Below are 26,650 nucleotides of genomic sequence, written 5' to 3'. Positions count from 1 at the left end.
ATTTTGCTTAATGGAGAAGCTACATGAAGGCAAAGAAGGGAGTACGGCCTTTATTTTATATTCATTTCAGACTCCCTTTACTTTTCTGTAGTAAATGGATTCTGTAGTCTAGGAAGGCAATTAAGACTGAACGTTCCAGGTCTATAGCAGGTACTTTGAAAGTGGGATACCATAGCTCAAGGCTAGAAAAAATATTTGGCTTCCCAATACAGTAGATGGAAGACTGCCTTTGAGCCCAAAGTGATAAGGAGGAGAAAGGTGGAAGGGTCTCCAGAGGACATGGGCATAGGGAGTTGGTGCTTGGCATTGTTTGTTAGTACGAATGAGAAGCTACACAAGTGTGGAGAACAAGAGGTTTATGGTATGGATTCTCAGACTTGCCTGCAAGAATTCAATTCAAGGGATCAGGCTCCCTTGACTTGATTCTACAGTGACTTAACAATGTGTTATGAGCACACTCATAACAGGCTAGTTATTGAGGCTAAAGCCAACCATTTATCAGTTAATGTGCAAGATTGTTTAGGACAGAAGTCATTCCTCTCAATAAATTTGTCAAGCTGCCCCTGAAAGAAGTCTCTTATCCCAAATATTGAGCCTTTATAAACGAATCTCTCTATGCCATTGTGTTTTCTTCTTTCCTTCCTGTGCTAATGCTGTCCCTCCCTTCCCAAAGAGGATGTGAGGCTGTTTTCTAGAAGTATTAAGAATATTCCTGGTGTTGGGGCCAAAAAACTTTCTTCCTAATTTAGGCAAAGTATTGGAAGGAATCCTCCTCTGAGAGAACAAAGTAGTAAATCACAAATTCTCCATTTGGGTCACTGGTCCAGTACTGGTGTATTGATGCCTGGTTTAGGCTGAGTTTCCAAACTTCCACACCTGTAGTGTGTTGTATATGCCAAAACCTTTGGCTTTCCTTGCATCAGGCAGAGAATAATTTGTTGGTCTTACTAAATATTTGTCATCTACTTTATAATGCGTTATGGATAACACTGAAACCATCATGGGATACATTATTAAATGATTAGTCACCAAGTATACTAGGTTTATTGATATAGGTGCTAGTGTTGGTGTGTATGTATGTATATGTATACACACACACAAAATATTTAAGTCAATAGGCATATTTCCTATTCGCAGATTGTGAACCATCGCTATGCTTGATCTTGGAGATGAACTAGTCTCTCCTGATAAAACCCTGCTTATTTTCTTTCTGTCCCCTCATATTAGATTCTCAGAGGGAACAGAAAATTGTAATGAAGGTTGAAAATAGCAAACAGTAATGATCAAGATTCTGTTTCACCGTCTAAAATTGTACCCCTCAAGTTGATCCTATTTGGGGAACAGCAGCAGAGCAAAGCTGCTATAGTGAAGCTATTCAGCTCTGCTAATTCATAACTTCTGGCATTGACAGTGAATGCTGTTGCATCATTACTGATAGATTCCTCTTTCTCCAGGGGCAGCTTAGTTTAGCCTGAAATTATCTTGTCTTTTTTAAACTGGTTCAGGCAATCATGTCTTGCCTTGTTAAGCTGAGATAGGCAGCAAGTCTTGCTTGTGCATGGAGCCCCTTGGTTCCTTGCTTTTTTGTCAGCTGCAGTTAAACCAGGGAGCCTTTTAACTGTAGTTTTACATTTCATCCAAAGTGGGAAAACAAGACTGCTAGCTTCAGTACAAGCCAAGATGTTAAACGAGATTCAAACCACAGTTTAGTATATTCACTTGTTCTGAAGCTGTAACCTATTTCAGAAATAGTTAAATAGTTATAGTTTAATAATAATAATAATAATAATAATAATAATAATAATAATAATAATTTATCATTTGTACCCCGCCCATCTGGCTGGGTTTCCCCAGCCACTCTGGGCGGCTTCCAACAAAGATGAAAAATACACTAAAATGTCACATATTAAAAACTTCCCTGAACAGGGCTGCCTTCAGATGTCTTCTGAATGTCAGGTAGTTGTTTATCGCTTTGACATCTGATGGGAGGGCGTTCCACAGGGCGGGCGCCACTACCGAGAAGGCCCTCTGCCTGGTTCCCCGTAACTTGGCCTCTCGCAGTGAGGGAACCGCCAGAAGGCCCTCAGTGCTGGACCTCAGTGTCCAGGCAGAATGACGGGGGTGGAGACGCTCCTTCAGGTATACTGGACCGAGGCTGTTTAGGGCTTTAAAGGTCAGCACCAACACTTTGAATTGTGCTCGGAAACGTACTGGGAGCCAACGTAGGTCTTTCAAGACCGGTGTTATATGGTCTCGGCGGCCGCTCCCAGTCACCAGTCTAGCTGCCACGTTCTGGATTAGTTGTAGTTTCCGGGTCACCTTCAAAGGTGCGCATTGCAGTAGTCCAAGCGGGAGATAACCAGAGCATGCACCACTCTGGTGAGACAGTCTGCAGGCAGATAGGGTCTCAGCCTACGTACCAGATGGAGCTGGTAAACAGCTGCCCTGGATACAGATTTGACCTGTGCCTCCGTTTACCTTCCCGCTGGAGCGGTACCTATTTATCTACTTGCACTTTGACGTGCTTTCGAACTGCTAGGTTGGCAGGAGCAGGGACCGAGCAACGGGAGCTCACCCCATTGCGGGGATTCGAACCGCTGACCTTCCGATCGGCAAGCCAAGAGGCTCAGTGGTTTAGACCACAGTGCCACCAATCTGAGATATGATGGTCCAAATGTGGCTGTTATATACACATACTTGGATGTATTCACACACCACCTTCCTAATTAAGGAAATGTGTTTGAATTCCTTTGTCTGTTTTGAAATGCTGAAGAAGGGTCACTTTTATCAGTAAAGAAAGACATGCATGACACACACACCAATGGAAGGAATTAATAGGTGGCTTTAAGGACCAATTTGCCTTGTATTCTCCTTCCAGTGGGCAGAAGGAGCAACAGCCCCCTGGAAGTGTGGTCATGCAGCTTAGCTTATCAGGACCAGTAGTAGGTTTGCATTGGTCTGTCATGCTGCATTGCAGTGAGAGGAAGTTTTCAAGTTCTGAAGGCTCACCATATTCATGGTGCAAGAGAGGGTTGTTTTTATGAAGTACAAAGTTCTTTCCTCAGTTCTTTTCTTTCCAGAGTTCTTTTCCTCAACTCATGGTGAAAGTGTGGTGGGCTTTTAACTGCTGCTGTTTTTAGTTTTGTAATTGGATTGTTTTATATGTATTTTAACACATGTTTTATACTTCTGTTATGTTTATAACCTCCTTGGGAGATCTTTGCCCTGAAAGGTGGGATATAAATATCTTAAATAAAAATATGAAAAAGCTACTTGTGTGTAACATTAACTTCTTTTTCTCCATAGGCACTTGCTGCCAATGCCGGCACAGGATTTGCTGTGGCTGAGCCTCAGATTGCCATGTTCTGTGGAAAGCTTAATATGCATGTCAATATCCAGACTGGAAAATGGGAACCTGATACTTTTGGGACAAATAGCTGTTTTGAAAGGAAAGAAGAGATTCTGCAGTACTGCCAGGAGGTAAGCAATCATTCTTTGTAGCTGGTGCAACCTTTGTTTAGATCCTGATGACTCATAACTTCAGCTAAATTTCCCAACTGCAGTGCAGTCCCTTCCGCAAAGCACTTTGCCACAACATAGAGATCATGAGGAAGTCCCACTTGTGACGTAGTTCCCCTGTGCATGAAAACTCATATGCACTGGATTTGTGTTACCCTGTCTGTTCAGCATTTTGCAAAGGCTTCCATTGTAAAAGGTTTGGGAATTGCATTCCTTTCTCTGTCTAGCTATTCTGAAGTATTTGCAATGACATACATTCTCTCTCTCTCTGTGTGTGTGCACGCGTATGTACACACACACACACACACACACACACACACACACAGCATATCACTAGTTGAGTTGTTACCTGAGGTAAGTAGTGATAGTTCAACCATCATTTAGATCCTGATGATTGTTAACTTCAGTGATAGTGTATCAATGAGCAGAAGTGACAAAGAATGACTGTAAGCTGCAGGTTCTGGCCTTAAGGTTGCAGGTGCACCTGATGCAATCGCATTTCCTGTGTTTGACCTGGCCGTGTCAACCAGGATACTAACCCCAAAGCCACCATCATGGCTGTGCTAGGTGATTGGTGTTACAACAGCAGCATGTTTCGGTTTCTTTAAGGTGCTGCATTGGTAGGTCTGAGTGGTGTTCAATTTAAATATCTATGTGTTTAATATAACACCACAAGGCACAGCCAGAATTCACTCATGCAAACTATAGTTTGCTTATTCAAGTGTAGAAGTAAGTTATGGTTTCTGTTAAATAAACAATTACTTAGGAAAGCAGAATATGTGAAGTAAAGGGGGAAGGAGGAGGCAAACGGAATGTGCGAGAAAAAGGGTTGTTCATGTAATGCCAAATGGGGATTTGGCATTACATGTGAACTGGCCTGTTGTTGACCTAGTTTCTTATTTTGATAAACATAACAGGCTTTTTGCACATTTTGTGTCCCTTAAGGAGTTATCTTTCCTTCTTAAAATGTTGTTTTTTCCCTGTCTCCTGCCAAGAGTCTATCAATTCTCCATGTGTATAGTATTTCTTTTCACTTTTAAAATAGATTTATCCAGAGCTTCAGATTACAAATGTGGTGGAAGCCAATGAGCCAGTCAGCATTGAAAACTGGTGTAAAACAGGCAAGAAGCAGTGCAAAGGCCACACCCACATTGTTGTTCCCTTCAAGTGTCTTGGTAAGTACTTCCATTGACATGCCTGACTTTTGTTAGTCTCTATTTCCTTTAGTTATTACCGCCCCACCCCTTATTTGCATGTAGAAACTTCATATCAACATTGACTGTGCATATTGATTATGCCAATGGTGTTTCTTTCAGTAGCAAATGTTAAAAATATTTATGCAGAGAGTGCATAGAACACCTTTTCTATTTTTTTATTCTGGCTGGTTTTAATTAATGGAATTAATATGGTAAGGTTCATATCTGTCGTTGATTTAACTATGATTTGTTTAGTTGATTGTTACTTGCATGGAGTCTTTGGGCATAAGATTAAACTTGAAATTTTAAGAAAACACAGTGGATCTTTCATAAACTCAAGAGCTACCCAAGAAAGGAGTTTTGGTTGTTCCTATTTGTCAGGGTGGGCATATTTCAAGCTTAGGAATTCTCCTTCACTTTTCCCTTGAACTCTGAGGTCCACTAGTTTGGGGCCAAGTACAGAATAGAGAGAGATGGTGGGATGGGCAAATTGTTAGAATTAAGGAATAGTGTACCAGCTTGCTATGAACCCTGGTCTGAAATTCCAGAAAGCCACTTCCAGTCAGTATATAATGCTGAAGAGCCCACCAGTCTGAGTTAGTATAAGGCCATTTCCTACTTCCTTAAGCTGGATGGCTCAAGTCTTGCCAGTAGAATGTCCTTTGCCTTATAAGCATGAAAAGTCCTGTCTCAGTTGTTCTGGAGCAGGGGGTCAGCAACCTTTTTCAGCCGTGGGCCATGTGGTGGGCTGGACTATATTTTGAATTTTTTTTAAAAAAAAATGAACGAATTCCTATGCCCCACAGATAACCCAGAGATGCATTTTAAATAACAGCACACATTCTACTCATATAAAAACACCAGGCAGGCCCCACAAATAACCCAGAGATGCATTTTAAATAAAAGCACACATTCTACTCATGTAAAAATGCGCTGATTCCCAGACTGTCCTCAAGCCGGATTGAGAAGACGATTGGGCCACATTCGGCCCACAGGCCTTAGGTTGCCTAACCCCGGCTCTGGAGTCTCATGAGAAGTACCTCTCACAAATTGCCAGCTGAATGAATGGCTGTGTTAAGACTGCACCTTTTAGTGCGGTATTTGTTTTGCTGCTCTTTTATGTCTCATACCTGATCATAGTTTATTCAGATTGATGCCCTAGGTTGTGAAATGTGGTTTAAAGGTGAAAATGAACAAAATGGGGCAATGCATTGTATCAACTCCTAGCTTGAGCTTTCCCCTGTGCCAGTGCAGGCAGGTAGTGGCCATCATTTCTATGGCGTCCGAGGGGGGAAGAGTTTTTCTGCAGTTAAAAGCAAGACTGGCAGAGTGGGGACTCTACCTGGTGACCCCTGACAAGCAACACAATGGTTTGCCACTGGAGCATGTCATGGAAACAGTCTGTCTCTGCATGGCCATATTGTGAGAGGCTTTTTCCAGTTTCCTAAGTCAGTCACATGTACCAATATCCTTCTTTTTAAAAAAAATTAAAGTGAGCTCAGATTGTGGGAGATTTCTGAAATTCTCTGCAGAGTCAGTAAGCATAAGATGTGCTTCTAGAGTGCTAAACAGATGAACTTGGTCTGTGAAAGGTTTAGTTTTCAATGAAAATAGGCCACTACTGTGATTGTGCTCCTTCTCTATTTTCTGTTCAGCCTCAGTTTTGTTTTGTTTTTTTACAGAATTTCAGCTGCAGGTGGAAACTTAACCTCATACTCCTTGTAGATAATTTGCTTTGCTTTTCCTCTGGTTTCCCTTTTCCTATGGCAGTGGAGAATGAGGCGCAGTTGGCACTCTTGTTGAACTGTAAATATGTGAGACAATAGGTTGATGGGAGTGGGAGCAGAGCTAGGCTTGGTGAAGAAGAAAAAGCAGACTATACGTAGACTGTTTGGTTAAGCTGCTGTGTGGACTAGAAATGCCTCATATGTCTGGCTTAAATGTGAAGTGTTAGCTCTATTAGCAGTGTTCTTGAAGGATAGACATGCATACCGCAGCTTGGGTTACTTCCTTTAAAACTACTGATCCTTCAATATAGGAGATAATTTTAACAGGAATGAGAAACCTCTTTAGTTGCACAGCTGAGTTGGAATTCACGTGTGCCCTTTCTAAAATTAACTTCATTCCCATTGTATTCTGGCTTCCATAAGATGATATTCTGGAGACATATTTCTTTCCAGGTTCATTGTCCTCACTGAGGAGATGTGCAAGCCCTTGTTCTTGGCTCTGATACCAAGTCAAAGTCAAAGCAGACTTTGGAACAGTTTAGAGTTGGCAGCAAGTTAAATGAAAATGTAGTGGCAAATATTGTTGGGCTTTTGGGCATGGATGCCTTTACTGTACATTGAAGCAGGTGAGAAATGCTAGTGCAGTGTTTCTCAAGCTTGGATCCCCAGCTCTTGTACTACAACTCCCATGATCCTTACCTAGCAGGACCAGTTGTCAGGGATGATGGAAGTTGTAATCCAACAACAGCTGGAGATCCAAGCTTGAGAAACACTGCACTGGAATCTATAAGTTTCTTTTTATTGCATTTATATCCCACCTTTCCTTTAAAAAGGACTCCTCCTTGCAGGTTTTTTCTTCTTCAGAAGAACATTATAAATAAGAAATCAGTGTTGCATGTTGCACTGTGAACATCTGTGTCATGGTTCAAGACCAGGAGGCTGAGAGCCACAAGCAGCTGCTACAGAGCCAGTGTGATGTCGTGGTTAGTCTGCTGGGCTAGAGAGAGAGACCAGGGTTTGAATCCCCACTTGACCATGAAGCTTGGTGACCTTGGACCAGTCACTGCTTCTCAGCCTAGCCTACTTCACAGGGTTGTTGTGGTGATTAAATGAAGATGCCATGTACCCTACCTTGAGCTCCTTAGGAAAAAAAGTTGGACTATAAATGCAATAATAAATAAATATTTCCTAGGCTGTGCTTGTCTTTTGGCTACTTGGTGGTGACGTGCTTCCTTCTCTGCGCTCTGTTGTTGCACTTCTCCATTTCAAGGAAGCCAAGGGTGAATTCCCTTCTATCATCACACTAGCTCATCCAAGCAGGCTGCGTCATTCTGGTGCTGTGGAATAATATAGGAACACTTGCCTAATACTGTTGGTTTCAGAATTGCTTCTGCTTATGGCAGGAAATACCCATTGATCCCCACACCCTTGCTCCTTAGTCCCACCCCTCACTGCTGTGCTTTCTGCCACACGTCTACATGTGGCATAGCTTCTCTGGCCCTTTTCATGCCACTTCTGATACAGGGTGGTGATGGAGATGGTATTTGTTATCAGGGGACTCCTGATTCCACTTCCCTTGTCCCACCTGAAGTGAAGTGCTGTGAGATGAAACTGCACAGAAACTTTAACTTTTTCAGCAGCTACAGAAGCTTGTGGGGGATTCACAGGGGGCTCATTTCTTCGACCTCAGGTTTGTTGTGCTACCTTGAGCACTGTATGCTTTAATGAGAACAGAACTAGCAATGAGGGCATCACCCCAGGCAGAGGCCTTTCCCATCTTGCCTCTCGCAGAGCTTTTCTGCCTAGAGATGGGCATGGGAGGGAGGAGAGGTTGTAGTGAGGACACCGTTTATTGGCTGGCGATCACAGTGAGAGGAGGATCTCATTCTGTCACTGGAGGGTAGCATGTAGAGGTGTACCTAGGCTGCTTTGCACCCTTGGCAAGGAGCTGTATTGGTGCCCCCCATGCTCTTGGCAAGGAGCTCCACCAAGGCTCCTAGAAGAGCCAGAGTGGAGAGGTGCCATTTTTGTGCTCCCCTGAGCCTGGGCTCTTGGTGAGGGCCAACCTTGCCACCCTTTAGCATGCCTAAAGAGCCTTGTGGTTCATCTTGCTGTTTGGGGGTATAGCTGGAATCCCAGTGTGGGTGGGAGTCTTACCTCAAACGAAAGCAGGACTTTTAATTATTTTACTTTATATTTCTTTAGAACATTTTTATATCCTACTCTTCAGCCAAAAAGTCTCTAACAACATCTTACATACCATCAAAACAAGACAATACCTACTCATAAGCTTACACTTAAAAAAACAAACCAAAACAAAAACCCACAACGCACAAGGGAAAACCCTCCAGATGTTGCTGGACTCAGCCAGCATGTCCCCTGGCCAGGGATGATGGGAGCTGTAGCCCAGCAAACACCTGTAATTCAACAACTGGCTTCCTATTAGCTACTGAGCCAAATTCAATGTTTCCTTAAAGCAAATTGGGACCAGGATACCTAAGCAGGATTGCCTCTCCTGGACCAAGCTGGTTTTTCATTTTGCTTTTGTTTTGTACCCTGCTCAGTTTTATTTGTGATACACAGTTGTATTTTGCATCTATCTAATTTATCTAGCTTTTATTGCACTTTATTGAAACCTGTATTTTTTATTTGAACTGCTTAGATTTTTATTAAGTGGTATAAAAACTTTATAAATAAATAATGCTTCAGCTGCCTTGGTTGGAGACTGCTGTATCTTTTCATCTTGTTACTTGATTTGAGCTGTTAAATGAACTCCTGAACAGATTGCTTGATATGGTTATAATGCTGTTGATATTATTAGTATTAGATGCTCTTAATTGACATATTAGTATGCTTTATGCTTATTTGAACTTTTTATATGATTTGAATAAACTGTTAATTCATTTGTCAATGCTAAATTACAACCTATTATGCTGTTTATTAAGGTGTTTATGCTACTGTGTTTTAATTGTCTGTTTTCTGTGACCCACAGAAAACATTGAAATGTGTCCAATGTTAGACCTACTCAGAGTAGGCCCGCTGAAATCAATAAATTTGACTAGCTTAGACCTTTTAGTTTTAATTGGCCTGCTCTAAATAGAACTTTGTTGGATGCAACCCAGTGAATTTGTGAAAAATGTCATATATAAATAAACTGACTGCTATATTTGCTTTTTATTCAAACATTTATTCAACTGCTTATTGCCTCATCTGTTCTGCAGCTTCTTTATTTAGTCTCAGCTTCTCCTAACTTTTGTCACTCTTCCCTTTCCCTTCCCCTTGATTCATCTAAAACCCAGCTTAGAAGATTACTGGGACACATATGATATAGGCCCCATGCAACATTGGGACTCCCAAATGCATGAGGTTGAGTAGTACACTTGAATGGGCCTCAACTCAGAATCTCCCTGCATGTACAAAGTTGGTGTAATACTATTTGCGTAGACTTTTAGTGTCCAGATGACATAATGTTCCGCGTAGGACTTGGCATGCTGTTAGCACTAAACAAGTGTTAAAAAATAGCATTAGTAATAATAATATCCATGTCCATCTTGGATACTGGACAGTGAAGTGGTTCACATGTCAGGCTAAGTCATAATGGCTCCAACAAGACTTTTTCAAGCCTAATTATTGGGGGTGGTACAAGCTTGCTGGAGTCTGCAAGCTGGCAACGGAAAGTTAACTCTTTCCTCCCCAGCTGCACACTCCAGGAAGGTCCCCCCGCCAAACTAGGCTTGGAAATAAAAGCAAAAATATCATTTTCAAATTAATGACATGAGTCTGAGTGGGGAGGGGGGAAGAGTCATTGTGTATGTATGTAGTGTGTGTGTGGTTCTGGCAACAGTTTCTCCAGTTTGTACATATACCTGCATGCCCCAAGAAGTTACTGACCCCTGGCTTAAATGCGAATGTGGCACAATCAAGAACAAACTGTGGTTTATTTCTGACTTTAAACAATGTGTGTTTGTACAACATGACGGGCCATAATATGGCTTGGTTGTACTGCCCATGCAGCACTTGCGAGATGGCGATGGGAGCAGAAGAATGTTCATTGTTTAAGATGGACTGTGGCTTAGTGTGGCATGTGAACATGGCCAATGGCTGTAGCCTTTATTGGAGAACAGAGTACTGGTTGTTCCTTTCTGGTTAACTTTCTTATAGTATTGGGTGTTCAAAGAAAAAGTTGAAATAGCTTATGGTGCAGACCTATTCATACTGGGCTTACTCACAGGTAAGTCCTATTTGTGTGACTTACTTCTGAGGAGACATATTGGATTTTGATGTCAATCTCAAGTTTCCAATTATCTCCAAATGCATGTTTTAAAAGCCTTTGTCATGTTTTCTCCCTGTTTGAATTAATTTAATATCCTGAGCTCCTAGATAAAAATGAAAATTCTTGCAGTTGAGAGGCCTTCTAAATATAGAGATATTTTATCATTCCTATGGATCCAGTTGCATCTTTTTCTGAGACATGAAACTTTAGTAGCATCAACAAGGCATCCCGTGGTACCTTATAAGCTAACAAATTTAATGTAGCATAAGTTTTTAAGGTTGATGGTCTACTTCATCAGATGCAAGTAAATGTCTCTAACTAGAAAGTAAAGCTTGGGACTTGTGTGTGAGATATGATTTTGCAGTTGACTTGTGCTCTTTCCTTCTTCACAGTGGGGGAGTTTGTCAGTGATGTCCTCTTGGTTCCAGAAAAGTGCCGGTTCTTCCACAGGGAGCGGATGGATGTGTGTAAAAGCCACCAGTACTGGCACACTATATCAAAAGAGGTAACTTGGCTGCAAGAGAAGGAATGCCCTGGCCTTCTCCCATAAGATGCCATAAAGTGGTATTTGAGAGAAAGCTTGAAACACAGAATTAGAAATGCCTTTTTTCTTTCAAGGAGTAATAGAGGCAAGGTCAGCTTGCAACGAATTTGAAGAATATCTTCAAGTTACAAAGTTTTTGACTAATACTGAGCCACCAAAATGAAGCAATTGAGATCCTGGGTGTAAATCATTGTTCAGCCTGATTTACTAAGCAAAACAACAACCTGTTTTCCACAGAGTCATGATTTCACTAAGTTAACAGTTTGAGAACTCCAGTTTGTGCCGGTTCCATGCAGTCTTTGTTTGTTATAACTGTGGAGTTCTGTTGACATTTGACTCCCTTGCTACTAGGACATAGTAGCCTAATTGGGGCTTCAGGGTTCTTATTTTGGAACACTGGAGATTTTGGTCCAAGTTTTTGGAAGGCAGATCTATTTTCAGATTTTTATTTGAGCATCATCTTAACATGCTTCTAAAATGTGATTCCTAGAATGATAAGGAATATTCACCCTTTCACTTCCTTGGTTTAAAGTGCAGAAGTAGTATGTGCTCTTCATAAAATTACTTTGAATTGCACAACTTTGGTTTCAAGCTAAATTGTGCATTGCATTGATATGTAACTTTGCACCAAGGCTGTTGAAGTTATAAAGCCCCAACCCCTGCTGGAAGGTTTGAGTCAGCAACAAGTTGGTATCTTACTTCTTAGATGTAATGTGCAGTTTCAGCTTCCAGGCATGGACCTTCGTCGTCTGTTGACATTCACTGCCCTATCCTGAGTACCACTTCTAAACAATCAGCAATTTTATGGCAGATGATTCTAGTGACCCTTTGCAACCTAGGCTAAGATGCAATGCTATACAAAATCTGTATATTATCCTTTAATTGTGTGGGGGGGGGATGATGTAAGAGGTTCACACATTAAAACAGTCAAGAGATTCATTGCTTTTAATACTTACTCCAGGCCTGTTTGACTGAGGGAATGATCCTGCACAGCTATGGCATGCTGCTTCCTTGCGGGGTAGACCAGTTCCATGGCACAGAGTATGTGTGCTGCCCTCAGGCCAAAATTGTTGATGAAGCTCTTTCCAAGGAAGAGGAAGAAGAGGAGGAGGAGGAAGAGGAGGAGGAGGATGAAGACTATGACAGTTACAAAAGGTAATTGTTACAAGCTCTTTTCTTCGCATTTTATTGCAATGTTTTCTTCCCATTGGTTGGGCAGAGAAAAGCTTTGTGAGGATCATTGGGAGGCCTTAGGGCCACCTTAAGAGCATAAACATGGGCTGGGATCATGCTAGCTTCTTACGATCCATAGATCATTAGCATTGCTGCATGGGGTGTCTTGCCTGGTTCAAGAAATGGGTTTTATTTTTGTTGAGCTCAATGTTTTGAAATTCTGTGCTCCTCTCTCTTTGCTTCTCCCCCTGCCTCCTCCTGGGTCTCGTAAGTGTGGGTGGGCTGGTTGAAGGTCATGGACTACTGAGGTGCTGTGAGTCTTTGGAAATAGATCCATATAATAAAACTTAAGAGCCCATCTTGGAGCCACTTCTACAATAGCTTGTGTAGATGCAATAGGGTAGTTTCCAGAATTGAAGTTGGTTGTGCATCCATTCTTTTCTTCCAATTCTTTTAAAGTTGAGGTGAGGAGACCCAAAGCCAAATCACTCTGCACATTCATGCCTGCAAACAGCAGTTGGTTTGCATTCTAATTGTATGTATCTTTTTAGTGAGTTCCCCACCGAGGCAAATACAGAAGAGTTCACAGCGGCAATAGCAACAATGGATGACGAAGAGGAGGAACAGGAAGAAGATGAGGAAGAAGAGGTGGTGGTAGATCGGGATTACTATTATGATGGCTATAAAGATTACAATGAAGAGCCTCCGACAGAACCAAGCAATGAGAAATCGCTTGCTGAGAAGGAAATAATGAGTGATGTGAAAGGTAAACAGCCACATCACAGCTTCACTCAGCTCTTCTTTATTCCAGTAGCTGTCAAATTGATCTTGCCAATCCATATGTTGAATGTTCCACTTCTAGTCTAGTAGCCTTTTTCCTATTTGGATGTTTTAATTGCCAAATAGGTCAGTGGAGAAGAGCTTGTATGCCATTCATTAGAGACTAGTCTCTTCCTTCCCCCAAATTGTGGGACATACAGTGCCTACTTGCCAAGTGTATCACTGGCAGCTCTTACCTCTGGCACTCTCCCTTGGGACTACTTTGAAATAGCTTTCTGCTATCTAATTTTGGAAAACGTTACTTGGGTGAAAAGTTATTCAGATTTTCTCCTTCATAGAAAAACTAGGAAGAATACTATCAAAAATGATCAAATGGTTTGTCATTTATACATTTCTATGTATGCTACAGTTTATCCATCAGTCAGCCCATCTATCCCAAAGTGGGGCAAGCTTAGTATAAGCAGTTCTGCTTTTGGCTACATGCTCCTATAGTGACATTTACAGCAGCCAGTTAACGGTATCGGCATAAAATGTAGATAAATTCAGATTGTCAAACAGATGCCAGCAACTCCTGTAACCTTGCAGGTACAAACTCTTTGGTAAGCTTCCAGAATACTATGATTTCACTTGCTGGAAGTAAAGCTTAGTACGTGTGGAAGGGCCACCTGGGATCTGCATGCTTTCCTAGCTGGTTACGCTTTCCCCCTTCAGTATGATACCTTCAAGATTTCAAATTGCACCAAGTAAGCACTCTTCCTCAAAGAACAACAACCTGAAAACTACAATTGAGTAGTCAGACTTTTTTTGGTGGTGGGGGGGCAGGGTTTGGGGAAAACAAACACACACGCACACACGTAATTTTTCTGACTCAAACAGCTGTTAGTTAGTCAGTGTCTCCTAAAGCCTCTCTAATGTGAAGCAAATGGGATTAAGGTGCACCAGTTTTTGTGACTGATGTATGTCAGCTCCAAATTTTGGACTTCTCAACATGGTGCAAATATATAGCCAAGAGGAAGCCATGCAGTAGGAAGTGCTCTTGAGGAATGATGAAATGCTTTAGCCTCCTTGCTTCTGCCTTCGGTAATTGTTCCTCAGATGACAAAATACACTTTATGACAAATACACTTTTGCTATGTAGAAGAGCAAATTTTCAATCTTAAATTTATAACATTATCAGCAAGTAGGCTTTAAATCCAAAAGTAACTTTCTTCCACGTGCGTAGCATTAATAGTCAAGTTGTTTCTAAGTTTCCATTCAAGTATTTTGAAGTACAGAATGCCATCCATACTATGTGGATGTATTTCAATGCTTGAAAGAAATGGTCTCAAATTCACACTCCCCTCCTAAATTTACTGTGTGCGTTCCAAGTTTATCACCATAAGTGAGAACTAGGGCAGAGCCTCAGCTTTTAGGAACTTCTAACCCAATAAGACATGAATGATTCCACTCTTCTGAGGTTCCTTGATCCCCTGGCGGTGGGAGTGGTTGAAGCTACCAAATCTGCTACCATATTGAAGGTCTTTTTCTTACAATGTTCTAGGCTTTTAACCAGTGTGGCCTGGCCATTTAGGACACACACACACACACACACACACACACACACACACACCCCTGAATGAGGTTATGGGCTTACTTTCCACAGTAGATGACCATTTCATATGCTCAAATTAGTATTTGTGGATTCTTCAGACAGTCAGTTTTCCAAGTTGCACAATTTACCTAGTTTCCAAAGAAAGGTGCTGAAAGGTGGCAGACACAAAGCATTAGCTATGGTTGAGAAACGGAAAGGCTAAGCTGAAGGAACTGAGGCAGCAAAGGAAATTCCTCGTCCACCAATATTATCCTTTCTGGGAAGCAGGAAGAATAAAATCTTTCGCCACATAACCTGCCTAACCTGGTTGCTAACCACAGAACGTCTTTTGCATGAACTGAATGGAAGCTTTGGGACAGTTGTTTGCATGGTGCAATGTGGCCTAGATGTTTCTATGCTGCAAAATATGCTTTTCTTCCTACTTCCCCTTTGTGGAAGTGGCACAGATGAAGTTGAGCGGGATAGCGTTATCATCATTGGGCCTACTTTTGGCCCTGGTAAACAGATTTTTCTTTTCAGTGATGGGAAAACTGGAAGCTTGTGGATAATGGATCTGTAGCACCCCAGGCAAATGTCAGTTCTTCAGCTAAGACTAACCTAGAGCCATCGCTGCTGTTGTAATAGCTTAGCTAAGCTGTGCTTGTCACCAGCTGATGCTTTAACCATCTCCCACACAGCTGTCTGCTCCCAGGAGGCGATGACAGGTCCCTGCCGGTCTGTGATGCCTCGTTGGTACTTCGACATGTACAAGAAAAAGTGCATTCGCTTTATATATGGAGGCTGCGGAGGAAACAGGAACAATTTTGAGTCAGAGGACTATTGTATGGCTGTGTGTAAAAAGATGAGTAAGTCCTGCCTCCCACCTGCCCTCTTGCAGCAAGCTGTTGTCCTGTCTGTCTTCTCATCCTTGACCAGGTCAAGGAAAGAGCCGTGTGTAGCCTTGTTCTATGAATCCTGGTGTCTGCTGAAACGCTGTCTGTCCTGCAGTAGTCTTTATTGTCTGTGCTGCTTTAGGTTTTAGGTCCAGCTTATGTTTCTGCAGCTTGGGAAGACTGGCTTCCCCTTCACACACTGGTCTGCTTTTCTAAATGCATCTCACCTTTGCAAGGTCAATGAAGGCTCAATTGATCCCTTTCTACTTTTTGCAGTTGGAATTGAACATTTTTGTTTCTTAAAACTGCTGCCCTTGTTCACCTCAGCTGACCTCCTTTCTTACTCCCTTCCCATGGAATCCTGCATCCTTTCAAACACTTCCTCCATATGTAGCTACTGGTATGAGATACACACTGGTACTCTCCCTCTCCCCCCACCCTTTTTTTGAATGGAAGATAACTGCTTCATTTTCTGCACCATTAGAAATATGAGCTACAGCTTGATGACTCTATTTGATAGCTTGAGGCTTTTGCCTGCTCTCACAATAAAATATCCCCCCCAAAATTAAGTTATTGTTAAATTCCAGCACTTTCCTTTTTGGCTGTTGCAGAGGCCTTTTGAAAGGCTTTTTTGTGCTTTCTAGGGCTTGGCAGTCTGTCTATACAGCAGTAATCCTGTTTACAAAATGGGTTCCATGCAAATGCTTTTGATTAGGTTGATCTGATTGAAGTGGTGGAATAAAAGATGCGGATGTCAGGAGCTTTTTGGACAAAAGTTCATCCCATCCGAGAAGGATTTGGGGGTGGAAATTGGAGCCTCCATATCAAAGCCTGATTCAGAAACACTAAACAGTATGCGACACATCCAGTCTTGGCTTCCATCTGCAGAGAGAGAGAATGCTTTTTTACATGTGCAATGTGTGCTGTCTTGCCACTGTTTCACTTAATGCTTACCATGTTGAACTAAAAATGTTGTGGGTTCAAGTGCTGTGTTGCGACCCCGCTCAGGGCTTTATACAAGGTATTGGATGAAATGTGCAGTTCTGTGAACAAAACCTTTCTGCCTGAAAGCAGTTCAATTTGATATGAGATTTATTGACTTCAAAATGGATTGATCCAGGTGATCAGGATTTGTGATGAACTCATTCTTGCATAGATATTGAGTGATGGCTCTCATTTACTTAAAGTATATTTTTATTTCCATAAAACATTAGTACCCCATCTTTTTACCAAATGTATGCAAGGAACTAACCAAATAATTGAACAAGAACAATATTTTTAGAATAGCTTAAAATGCTTCTGGAGGAAGAAGATAGAAGCCCAAGTAGATATAATTCTGTTTGTCATCTGGGGGGAGGGGGGGGATATCGGAATTCAAACTCTGGAATGCAAGCATTGGTTGCAACAACAGGAAAAAGTCCTTTCCCCGGTCACAGTATTGGTTCAGATAGCATGGGTACCAGGAGCAGGACCATAGATCTCTGCACAGAAGCAGGTTTATATGAGAGACCGCAGTCCTTCAGATATCCTGGTCCTAGATGGTTTGATGATTCCTAACACTAATTCCTCTTTCCTTCAGAATGGGTCAGGATGCAGACCATGCCCCAGCGATAAGCTGGAAAAGGCATAAACAACAACCTGTCATTTAAAGATAATACTGTAGCATGAACAACTGTTAGGAAAGTCCTGATGGCACAAATATGGTCTAGTCTTATCCTTTCCACTTTGGAAAGCTGTCCAATTTGCTGCACAAGTCAATGTTTTTACTGTGCCTCTTTGTGCTGCATAGCGCTCTCTCTCTCTCTCTCTCTCTCTCTCTCTCTCTCTCTGTGTGTGTGTGTGTGTGTAAGTGAGTGAGTGAGTGAGAGAGAGAGATGCCATATCACTTGATAAAGCTATTGGGGGTAAATGAAGTTTGAAGTGTGTAAATCTCTCCTTGGGGACTGAATATCTGAAAAATCTGGACATTTCTGCACTAACGATCTGTGGGTAGTTTCACTGAGCAACAAATGTATGCAGCCTTGCATAAACCTCTTGCGAGATTAAAAGCAGCATTCTAAGCAACGGTTTGGTTACTGATCCTGCATAATACTTGCCCACTGTTGGAGAATGGGGTGGTTTTAGAGATATCCCGGTATGTTACTTGTCTTCCCGTAATACTGTGTGAGGTGCTGTAGAAAACTGGCAATTGATAGAAGCGAGAAAGGAGTTCTGGAAGGGATTGTTAAAGCCTTTTTCTGAGAGGGGAACCACTGGCAGCATGTTCCCCTGCCCTGGCACCCTTAGGTACAGCAGCAGCTGACTGATCCAGGGCCATTGACAGAACAGGTCCTGTCTTCTGTCATCTCCCCAGTTCCTCCTACTCCTGTGCCTACTGATGATGTGGATGTCTACTTTGAAACACCAGCCGACGACAATGAGCATGCCCGTTTCCAGAAAGCAAAAGAACAGCTAGAGGTTCGACATCACAACCGCATGGATCGGGTGAGCCTCCTCTTAAACTGTAGCATGGCTGCCCTTATTCTCGAAATTCAACTCTGCAACCTCGTTGTGGCTAGCCAGCTGTCTCCAAGCCATCGACTTCAGGCTTTTGCTTTTTAGTTGGGCCAAGTATTTTTTTTTTAAGTTATCTTTTTGGATAGTAAAAGCAATAAACCCTCCAAGCCAAATTGCTCCCTTGAGAGCCTAAATTAGAATTGTCTTTCCACAACAGGAATTTTTCTCTGCAGCTTTCTGTTAAACCTTTAACAAATAGTTTTTGGTATTTTTGTTTTTGTTTTGTTTTTAAAAAATATGTTTATATTGGAAGCAGCTGTGGAAATTGTATTGAGTCGTGTATTAAATAACCTAAATGAACTTAGTGTGTTACATGTGGATCAGTCACGCTTGTCCTCACGGACCAGATTTGTGTCTCTTTCTGACCTGTTTAGGTGAAGAAGGAATGGGAAGAAGCAGAGCGGCAGGCCAAGAATCTCCCGAAGGCCGAGAGGCAAACTCTCATGCAGGTAAACTATCAGAGTGAAGTTGGTTGTTCTCTCCTAGAGCATGAATGGATGGGTGGCTTTTAGTTTCCCAACAGTCAGAATAAGACCACTAACTTAAACTGTTTTTGCCATCTAGCTGTTGACCTAGGGATGTCTCATTTCTCATTCATGGGGTTATTTTTCCGTTCTTGGATTCAGTGCTCCTTAGTACCCACTGCTCTTCTGGATGGTAGGAGAAGATGAAATCAGCCACTGAGCATGTTGGTGGCTTGTGAAAATAGAACTGTAGAAAACCAGCCATGTTTGCTTCAGCTGAGAGTGCTCAGATGTGGCTCATTTGAAGAACCCACAGATCTTATTTGTTCAAAACTGGTGAAAACCCATGAGGATGAGGAAACCACCTTCCTGGTAAAATAGTTTTGAGAATAAAATCTGCTGTGGCTTTTCGTTGGTTGTGTTCTGGAAGTTGGTTCATACCAGCCGAGAAACATGTAGAGAACAGAATGGTTTGCAAATGAACAATTCCAAATTGATTTTCTTCTATTATCTTTTTAAAATTGTGTTTGCCTTTATTGCCTTTAAATTGGTTTGCAGTGGCATAAGCAAATTTGTTTTCTCTTCATGGCAGAAAATCACAAAATGCCATTTTTTCTAATTTAGCCTTATAAAAATGCAAAGTTTCATACAAGCTAGTAGCAAAAAAATGCAAAGTTTCATACAAGCTACTAGCAAAAAACCACCAGCCTCCTATTCTTCTGAAATTAAACTGCTCAGTCACTTCATCCTGGAGGATTGTAAGGTTGAGGTTTGGAACCTTAGGAAGTAGTTAAGGCGCTGGACCCTCAGTTCAGACATTATTTATTTACAGTATTTATGGCCCACTCTTCATTCAATGTTCTCAATCCCAGAGCAGAGAACACATTAATAAAAATGAACAGAGAGAAACAGTATACAAAAATCACAAAATCGTATAAACAGGACACATAAGCAACTAAACAATTCAGTTATAAGGCAAACAAACAAACTTACAGCAACATAAATTAACATTTCCAATTTAACAAAATATGGACCTCAAGGTTAGCAGGGCTGCCAGGTAGTGATATTCGGATGGATTTTCTGGCCTACCCCATCTTTCTTCTCCTTACCAGCTGGTAGAGACAGGGTCTTGAAAACAGCGCCTTAGCAGAAATGCATGGGTTCCTGGAGAGGAGAAAGTGGCTGTTCTGCTTCTCCAATGTTGTGACCACCACCTCCTCTCTGAGAGGCTGTACATTCACACTAAGCCATGGTTTGGCTTCGGACTACATTTGAATTGAGCCATTGGCAGGCTTTTGGCAAGCCCTCAACCTGATTGCTGTCACTAAATAGGCAAATGGTCACCAGTACTAAAATAGTTATTCAACTCTGTATCCTGAGAGTGACTGCAGGGTTAGATTATCCACTGACTGCAAGGTTTTTTGCATTTTCTGCTCCAAAACAGTTTTGGACTAAGTTGCAAAGACTGCTGCTCCACCTGCAGAATACACCTACCATGATATAGATGCCAAATCTGTCTCCCAGGCATCTTTCAGGTGCTGTCTGACTAAATGCATCTGAAAGTAGCTAATCAGAATAGCAGTAATTAATCTCTTTGCCACCTGTTAACTGCACCATTTTCCTTCTGCAGCGATTCCAGGCAATGGCTAAATCTCTAGAGAAGGAAGCAGCCAGTGAGAAGCAGCAGCTGGTGGAGACTCATCTCGCTCGTGTGGAAGCCATGCTGGATGACCGCCGTCGCATTGCCCTGGAAAATTACCTAGTTGCTCTGCAGACCGATTCTCCGCGGGTACGTTCCCCTTGGGATGTTTCAAGTACATGCATTAAAGGGAAGGCCAGGAGCGTCTGGAAGAAGTGCAAACATTGACAGCTAGTGGAAGAATAGGGTGGGTGGGTGGGAGGGAGGAGAGGCAATAATTGATTGAGCAGCTGTAAGGTAGGCATTCTGGGTGTATAGCATTAGTATAATGGCTGCTGAATTTTCCTATAAATCTGAATCCTGTCCAGATATGTTTTGCCTGGCCTAGCTCCAGCTTCTTGCCTGTGCTGCTGCAGCAGCAGCTCATGTGTCTTGTGCTTGCTATATCACAATATTTTTGGACCTTAAGGGGCACAGTTGAAATCACTGGACAGTCTTCCATTCTCTATTGGCTCACCAGTTTGGTTTAACTTCCTACAGCCTCACCGTATCCTCCAAGCCCTGAAGCGTTACGTCCGGGCAGAGAACAAAGACCGCCTGCACACGATCCGCCATTACCAGCACGTTTTGGCTGTTGATCCAGAAAAGGCAGCGCAGATGAAATCGCAGGTACAGAATAATCTCTGGGAAATATTTTGTCCCACGTTTTAAGACCCACTCCTAGCTGGGTGTTGCAGTTTATCTCTTCTGCCTAAATGTGCAGACTTTGAGCTGGTTTGGACATCACAATGAACCATAGTCCTTCTGTGCATTTTTGGTATTAACCTGGGATGTGCCTGTTAAACAAAAATAGTGCCTATTTATATTAACCAGAGTTACACAGCTGGGGTGGGTTACTTTTGGGTGCCAGCTGGAACATATATGAAACATGGCCACTTCTTGAACTGACAGCACCCATCCCTGACGCATCATTTATTTTGTTGTGCCCATACTGACTCTGCGCTTGTCCTGCCGGCTTGTTGACTGTAATCACTTTCTTGGATTTCTCATCCATCTTTTGCTTTTACTACTTGCCAAAACCTTCTCCCCTTCTTAGCAGAAGTATAGCTTGAGTCTTGGGGCAAAGCATAGAAGCATTTGATCACTTACCCAAGGCTTCGTTTTTGAGGAGCAAATTTTCCTCATTCTTTTCAATATATGGAAAGGAAATTGCAACAGCTCTCTCATGCATTATCCACCAAGCTACCTCTCTGAGCAATTTTGCGTTCCTGTTTTAAATTTTGTTTCATAGCCAGGATTGTTGTCTTTGTGACTGAGAGGGTGAGAAGGAAAAAAAGGGAAGGCATTAGAAGGCCTTGCCAAGGTCAAACAAGGTCACTAGCAGAGCTGGAAGCCAGTTTTCTGTAAGATGGGTGCCTTCCTGCTAGACAGCGCTGCTTCTGAGCTCTGCCAAGTGATGTTCTTTCAAAGAAAAGAACTGCCAAAGGTGATAAGTGGTTATTTTGCGTTGAATTCAGTAACTTACATTGTCTGCTTGAGAAGCAGGACTGGAGCATGAACCCAATTTCACCCAGCAGCAGTGGAAAATGCTTTCCCATTTGCTTAGATTGCTTAGTTTGGTAATGCTGAAATCCATGCTGCAGATCTAAGTGTATTCACATTTGTACTCTCCAGTGCTGGGGAGTTTTCTGAATGTTTTCCCTTTAGTCATTTGACTGACAAATGTTTCCCTATTCTTTAGTTTTGGCCCATCCTATTCATATCCAAGTAGTGCGTCATGCAAACATGTCTTCCTAGGGGATGGAGTCCTGTCTTCACACAGCCAGCTCACTTGACTGAGCAGTGACCCTGCTTGTAAACTGGAGGCTTAGGCCACAATGGGCAGGCTGTGTCGTTGACCAATTGACATGCAAGGGACATCGATTCCTTACATTTTGGATTCACGTCAAGCTCCTCAATCGATCCAGGAGATTGACAGGCTGCCACGTGGAAAATTAAATTGCTTTCCTTCTTCTCTTTAAAAGTCAGATACACTTCAGACCATAAGAAGCAGTTCATTAGTGTTCCAGCTTGGTTATCCATATTAATGCATTCCATATCAGCTCCATCGAATCCATTAATGTGCAGCACCCTCTGCAGGTCAAATACATGGTAGCCATATATCCAAGAAGCCAGTGGGAAAGGTGCCTGTGTACAGAAACAGGAACCTGGGTTGTAGATATGAAACCACACCCGGCCATTTTGTCCAGGCAAGCCTCCCTGAACAAAGGCCAGCATTGTAAGAGAATGTTACTGCCTCTGCTTTGAACAAAGTGCTGTTAAGCTACGTAACCTCTCCTGAGAAAGCTGTTGCTTAGGGTAATGTACTATGGGGGGAGCATTATTTTATGCTAGTTGTATTGGAAACATAAGCATGACTCTTCAGATGTATATAGAGCTATACATAGATTCATGCAGATTTTTCTTCTGCTACATAATAGAAATTATTGCTGGGTCTGGAAGGAGTCTTCCTTTGCCAGGCACCCATCTGGACAAACTTCTGAGGTTCTCAGGGTTATGGCTTAAATTACAGGGAAACTGGGTCTTTTCTCACTGTGGAGAACCTGCTATTGTTCCCCTTTTCCTTTTCCTCACCATTGCTTTAGCAGCAACAACAAAAGTTTTCTTACATCCTATATTAGGGTAAAACCCAATGCCTGGGTTGCCCAGTTAAGGTGACCTACAGGTGATAGCATTGCTTCGCACAGCGCATAGTTATCTTATGGGTTCCTCAGTCACAGTATGTGGTGATGAACACTAGCTTAGATTGTATCTTTCTATGTAAAGATTAAGAACAGCCCTCCTGGATCAGGACAAAGGCCTACCTAGTCCAGCAGAATACAGTAAACTAAAACATCTACCATGCAGAATGCAGTAAACCAGATACTTCTGGAGAGTCCAAATGCAGGATTTGAGTGCAAGAGCACTCTCCTCGCTTGTGAATCCCAGAAGCTGCCTCTGACAGTGGAGGTGGAATATAGCCATCATGGCTAGTAGCCAGTGGCAGCAAATGTGAGGATTCTAAAACTCTTTATCTCTAGAGCAGACTTACTTGTTTAAGTAAAAATAGAATTGATACTCTTTGTGAACTCTGCCCTCTTTCTTGGTAGGTGATGACGCATCTCCATGTGATTGAAGAGAGAATGAACCAAAGTCTGTCCCTGCTCTACAAGGTACCTTATGTGGCAGAAGAAATCCAAAGTGAGATTGGTTAGTACCTTTGACCTCTTTTTACGATCCCTAAGCTAGTTTGCCAAAAGCACCAAAGCATTTTGGCACCTGAGATCAACAACAACAACAACAACAAAATAGCAGTACAAACCAAATATATACTTGTGAAAAGTTCCACCCCGAGTATCTAGCAAATTATTTCCTCCATAGACGAATAAAAATAATCCTGACTCGAATCCAAGAAGTTGTGTTGAGTTTCTTGGAAACATCTTCATAGGACAACGCTTTCTAACTAACTGAGCACTACTGCTTACAGATGAGCTCCTTCAAGAGCAGCGGGCTGACATGGACCAGTTTACATCTTCCATCTCCGAATCCCCCGTGGACGTCCATGTGAGCTCCGAAGAGAGTGAAGAGTCTCCCCTTTTTGATGGCAAGCCCTTCCGTCCATTCCAGGTGAAAACTTTCCCAGCCTCACTGGAAAATGAAGGTATGTAGAATTGTGAAAGTGCTGCTGTATCTGGCCTCAGCTGACGCCATAGATCAGCTACCCAGGTTAACATACTTGTCCTCACTTTTATTCTGGATATTTTTCTTGCCAGAGCTGCTTTAAAAGTAGCTGCTGACAAAAGAGAAAGGAAGCAACTGGTTTCTAATTGTGTCAGACGTTGTCATGTTGAGGCGCCTCCAATTCTATATTCCTTTTTAAGTTTAGTATTCCGATTTTAATTTGAGCACATGACAATGCAATAATGATCTAGCTTTGCTTTCTTCCCTGGATGCTTATTTTATTTTGAAGCTTGGCTGTGAATTAATTCCCATTTTCTTTCATAGGGCCCTTAGCCCAAGCTCAGTTTCATTGCACCTGTTGCTTGCTTTCTGCTGTTCAAAAGTTGGAATAAAACAAAAGAAGCTAGAACTTGCTATTAATCGCTAATCTAAATGTTGCCCAGGATCTGAGTTAGAAATCGTACACAAGCCTTTTTCTTTTCTCTCCTCTTAATCTCCTTTCTCTGCTATTTTTTTTTTTGTTCTTGTGTTTTCCCGCCTGCTATAGATTCTCAGCCGGATTTGTACCATCCAGTGAAAAAAGGTTGGTTCTAAGCTGATCCCTCAAAACGCCTTCTGTCATGCCCCCTGCCTTTCCAGTGTGTTCTGATAGCTTTTGCTTTTAGTTTCATAACATCAACTTCCACCTCCCTCCCTTCTGCTGATATAAAGCTTCAGAGATTAAAGTAGCCACCCCCTGTGTAGAACAAGTCAGTTTGGCTGCCTCTGATTAGTTGACTATTGTTCCAATCATGGTAAATGGTATACATACAGTGTTGGTAACATTGTAATACTGGCTTTAGATATGAGAGTTTGGTGTTCTCTAGCATTGGTAGTAGCATAGTGCTGTGATTGCTAATCAGTTTGTTTTTAGAGCTACTTGGGTGAAATATCAGTTTTATTTTAATAGCCCTTTCCCATCTGTTCTGCATCATAAACATTATATGGAATGACAATGACAAAGCTTGAGTTGGGCAGATCTTTTGGAATTCTACAGGTTAAAATATGTTACCTTACATTTTGAATGTACAGAAAGACAGAACACTGCTATTCTGTATGAAATCCCTTGCAAGGCGTGTTGACCCACAGTGTTTCCAATGGACAAGGCATATTTGCCAAAATGCACACAGCTGCAAATTCCATAAGCCTTCCTTCATTGTGGTTGGAGACCCATGTGCAGGATCCTTTCCTCAGTTTCTCTTCTGGTGTGTTTATTTTTGCTGGCTTATGTTCCAAGTCCTGCTTTGTAGCAAAAGCTTCTTTTTGAACAAAGGGTGCAACAACTGCTTAGAAGTTGTCCTCTTCTCAATGTGGGCTGTTTTGCATTTCAGCACCTCATAGTGGTATTAAGGACTGACACTCTTTACTCTTTTCCACAGTGCATCAGGCTTTGTTTTATAATTACTGACTCTGAAGCTACTAGAAAAATCTTAGCAAGTCTCATGCTTCTTGAATCAAGTTTCAACACGAATAAGCAACCGGTGTAGCTGCTTCAGGAAAAGGGTTATGCTAATTCTGAGAGCTGCCTTAGCTAGCACTGATCTTCTGCTGCAGACCAACTTCAAGGGCAGTCCCACATAAAATGCATTGTAATAGTCTAATCTGGAGGTCACCAGAGCATGGAATCCAGTGGCCAAGTCATTCCTGTGCAGAAAGAGCTGGAGCTGGTGTATCAGCTGGAGCTAGAAATAGACTCTCCTCTCCAACAAGGCCACCCGAGCCTCCAGCAACAAATGATGGATTGAGGAGTTCTTGCAGGCTATGCACCTGCTCCTCCTTGTGGGCAGCAACCATGTACGGATCAAGCCATTTCCTTGCAAACATAACACCTCTGTCTTACCTGAATCCAGCCTCAATTTATTGGCCCACATCCAGCCCATCGCCACCTCCAAACCCGGAACACAATTGAAGCTCTTGTCCATTGAAATTGATTTGTTCTGTCTTCATAACTGCCCTGGAGTGAGCTTCACCTCACTAGGTAAACACGGCTGACCCAAACCAAGAGGAAACAGAACATTTTGCAGTCCATTCTCAGCTGAGTTGAGGCAGCTGTGAACTGTGGTGCATTTGTTTCTGCCTTCCTTTCCTGTTTTGTTGGTTGTTTTTTTTTTTTAAGCACAGTGCCTGCCAGCTAGCGCTGCTTTTTACCCAGAGATGTATGTGAGATATAAAGAGCTTTCCCTCCAACAACTATTCCACTTAAGGCTGTTAAATGGTGCAGAACTATCTAATGGCACCTGTCTTAGCTGCCGAATTCCCTGCCCGAAGCCTTTGCTGTACTGGCTCCTGAGAACTGGAAGTGTCAGAGAAAGGCCTATAAAGGCCTGAGGTTGACTAACCTGGAATGGTTAGGCTGAAAGTCTTTAGAAAATATCAATGATTGACTTTCACACCAAAAAAGCTACCAGGCTTAGTGAGCAAGGTGGACTTCCTGGAGCGTGACTGGAATTCGAAATGGCATTTCCTGAGCAACTTAGGCGGAGGCAGTAAAATCAGACACTTTGTCATGGATTGCTTTTAGTGGAACAGGTGAGCTGGGTTCTTTGACCAAATCAAG

General features: G+C 42.2%; 1 protein-coding gene across 7 annotated transcripts in view; it reads left to right on the top strand.

Moving 5' to 3' along the window:
- Nucleotides 1-26,650, top strand: part of APLP2 (amyloid beta precursor like protein 2) — a 53,298-nt gene that overhangs the window by 20,276 nt on the left and 6,372 nt on the right. For 2 of the 7 annotated variants that reach the window (XM_053366269.1, XM_053366267.1), the window contains exons 2-14: nucleotides 3,307-3,480; nucleotides 4,565-4,694; nucleotides 11,108-11,220; nucleotides 12,221-12,414; nucleotides 12,984-13,198; nucleotides 15,481-15,648; nucleotides 18,029-18,159; nucleotides 18,606-18,680; nucleotides 20,326-20,484; nucleotides 20,875-21,003; nucleotides 23,484-23,583; nucleotides 23,861-24,034; nucleotides 24,602-24,637. In XM_053366269.1, coding sequence (XP_053222244.1) covers nucleotides 3,307-3,480; nucleotides 4,565-4,694; nucleotides 11,108-11,220; nucleotides 12,221-12,414; nucleotides 12,984-13,198; nucleotides 15,481-15,648; nucleotides 18,029-18,159; nucleotides 18,606-18,680; nucleotides 20,326-20,484; nucleotides 20,875-21,003; nucleotides 23,484-23,583; nucleotides 23,861-24,034; nucleotides 24,602-24,637 — 1,798 coding nt within the window. The remainder of the gene's footprint in view (nucleotides 1-3,306; nucleotides 3,481-4,564; nucleotides 4,695-11,107; nucleotides 11,221-12,220; nucleotides 12,415-12,983; nucleotides 13,199-15,480; nucleotides 15,649-18,028; nucleotides 18,160-18,605; nucleotides 18,681-20,325; nucleotides 20,485-20,874; nucleotides 21,004-23,483; nucleotides 23,584-23,860; nucleotides 24,035-24,601; nucleotides 24,638-26,650) is intronic. The other 5 variants (XM_053366274.1, XM_053366271.1, XM_053366270.1 and 2 more) reach the window with 3 other exon arrangements.

The sequence above is a fragment of the Podarcis raffonei genome, chromosome 15, assembly GCF_027172205.1.
Source record: "Podarcis raffonei isolate rPodRaf1 chromosome 15, rPodRaf1.pri, whole genome shotgun sequence".
In the NCBI taxonomy this organism is placed as follows: Eukaryota; Metazoa; Chordata; class Lepidosauria; order Squamata; family Lacertidae; genus Podarcis; species Podarcis raffonei.
The sequence above is the reverse complement of the archived record's forward strand: the minus strand, read 5'-3'. Positions and strand labels throughout refer to the sequence as shown.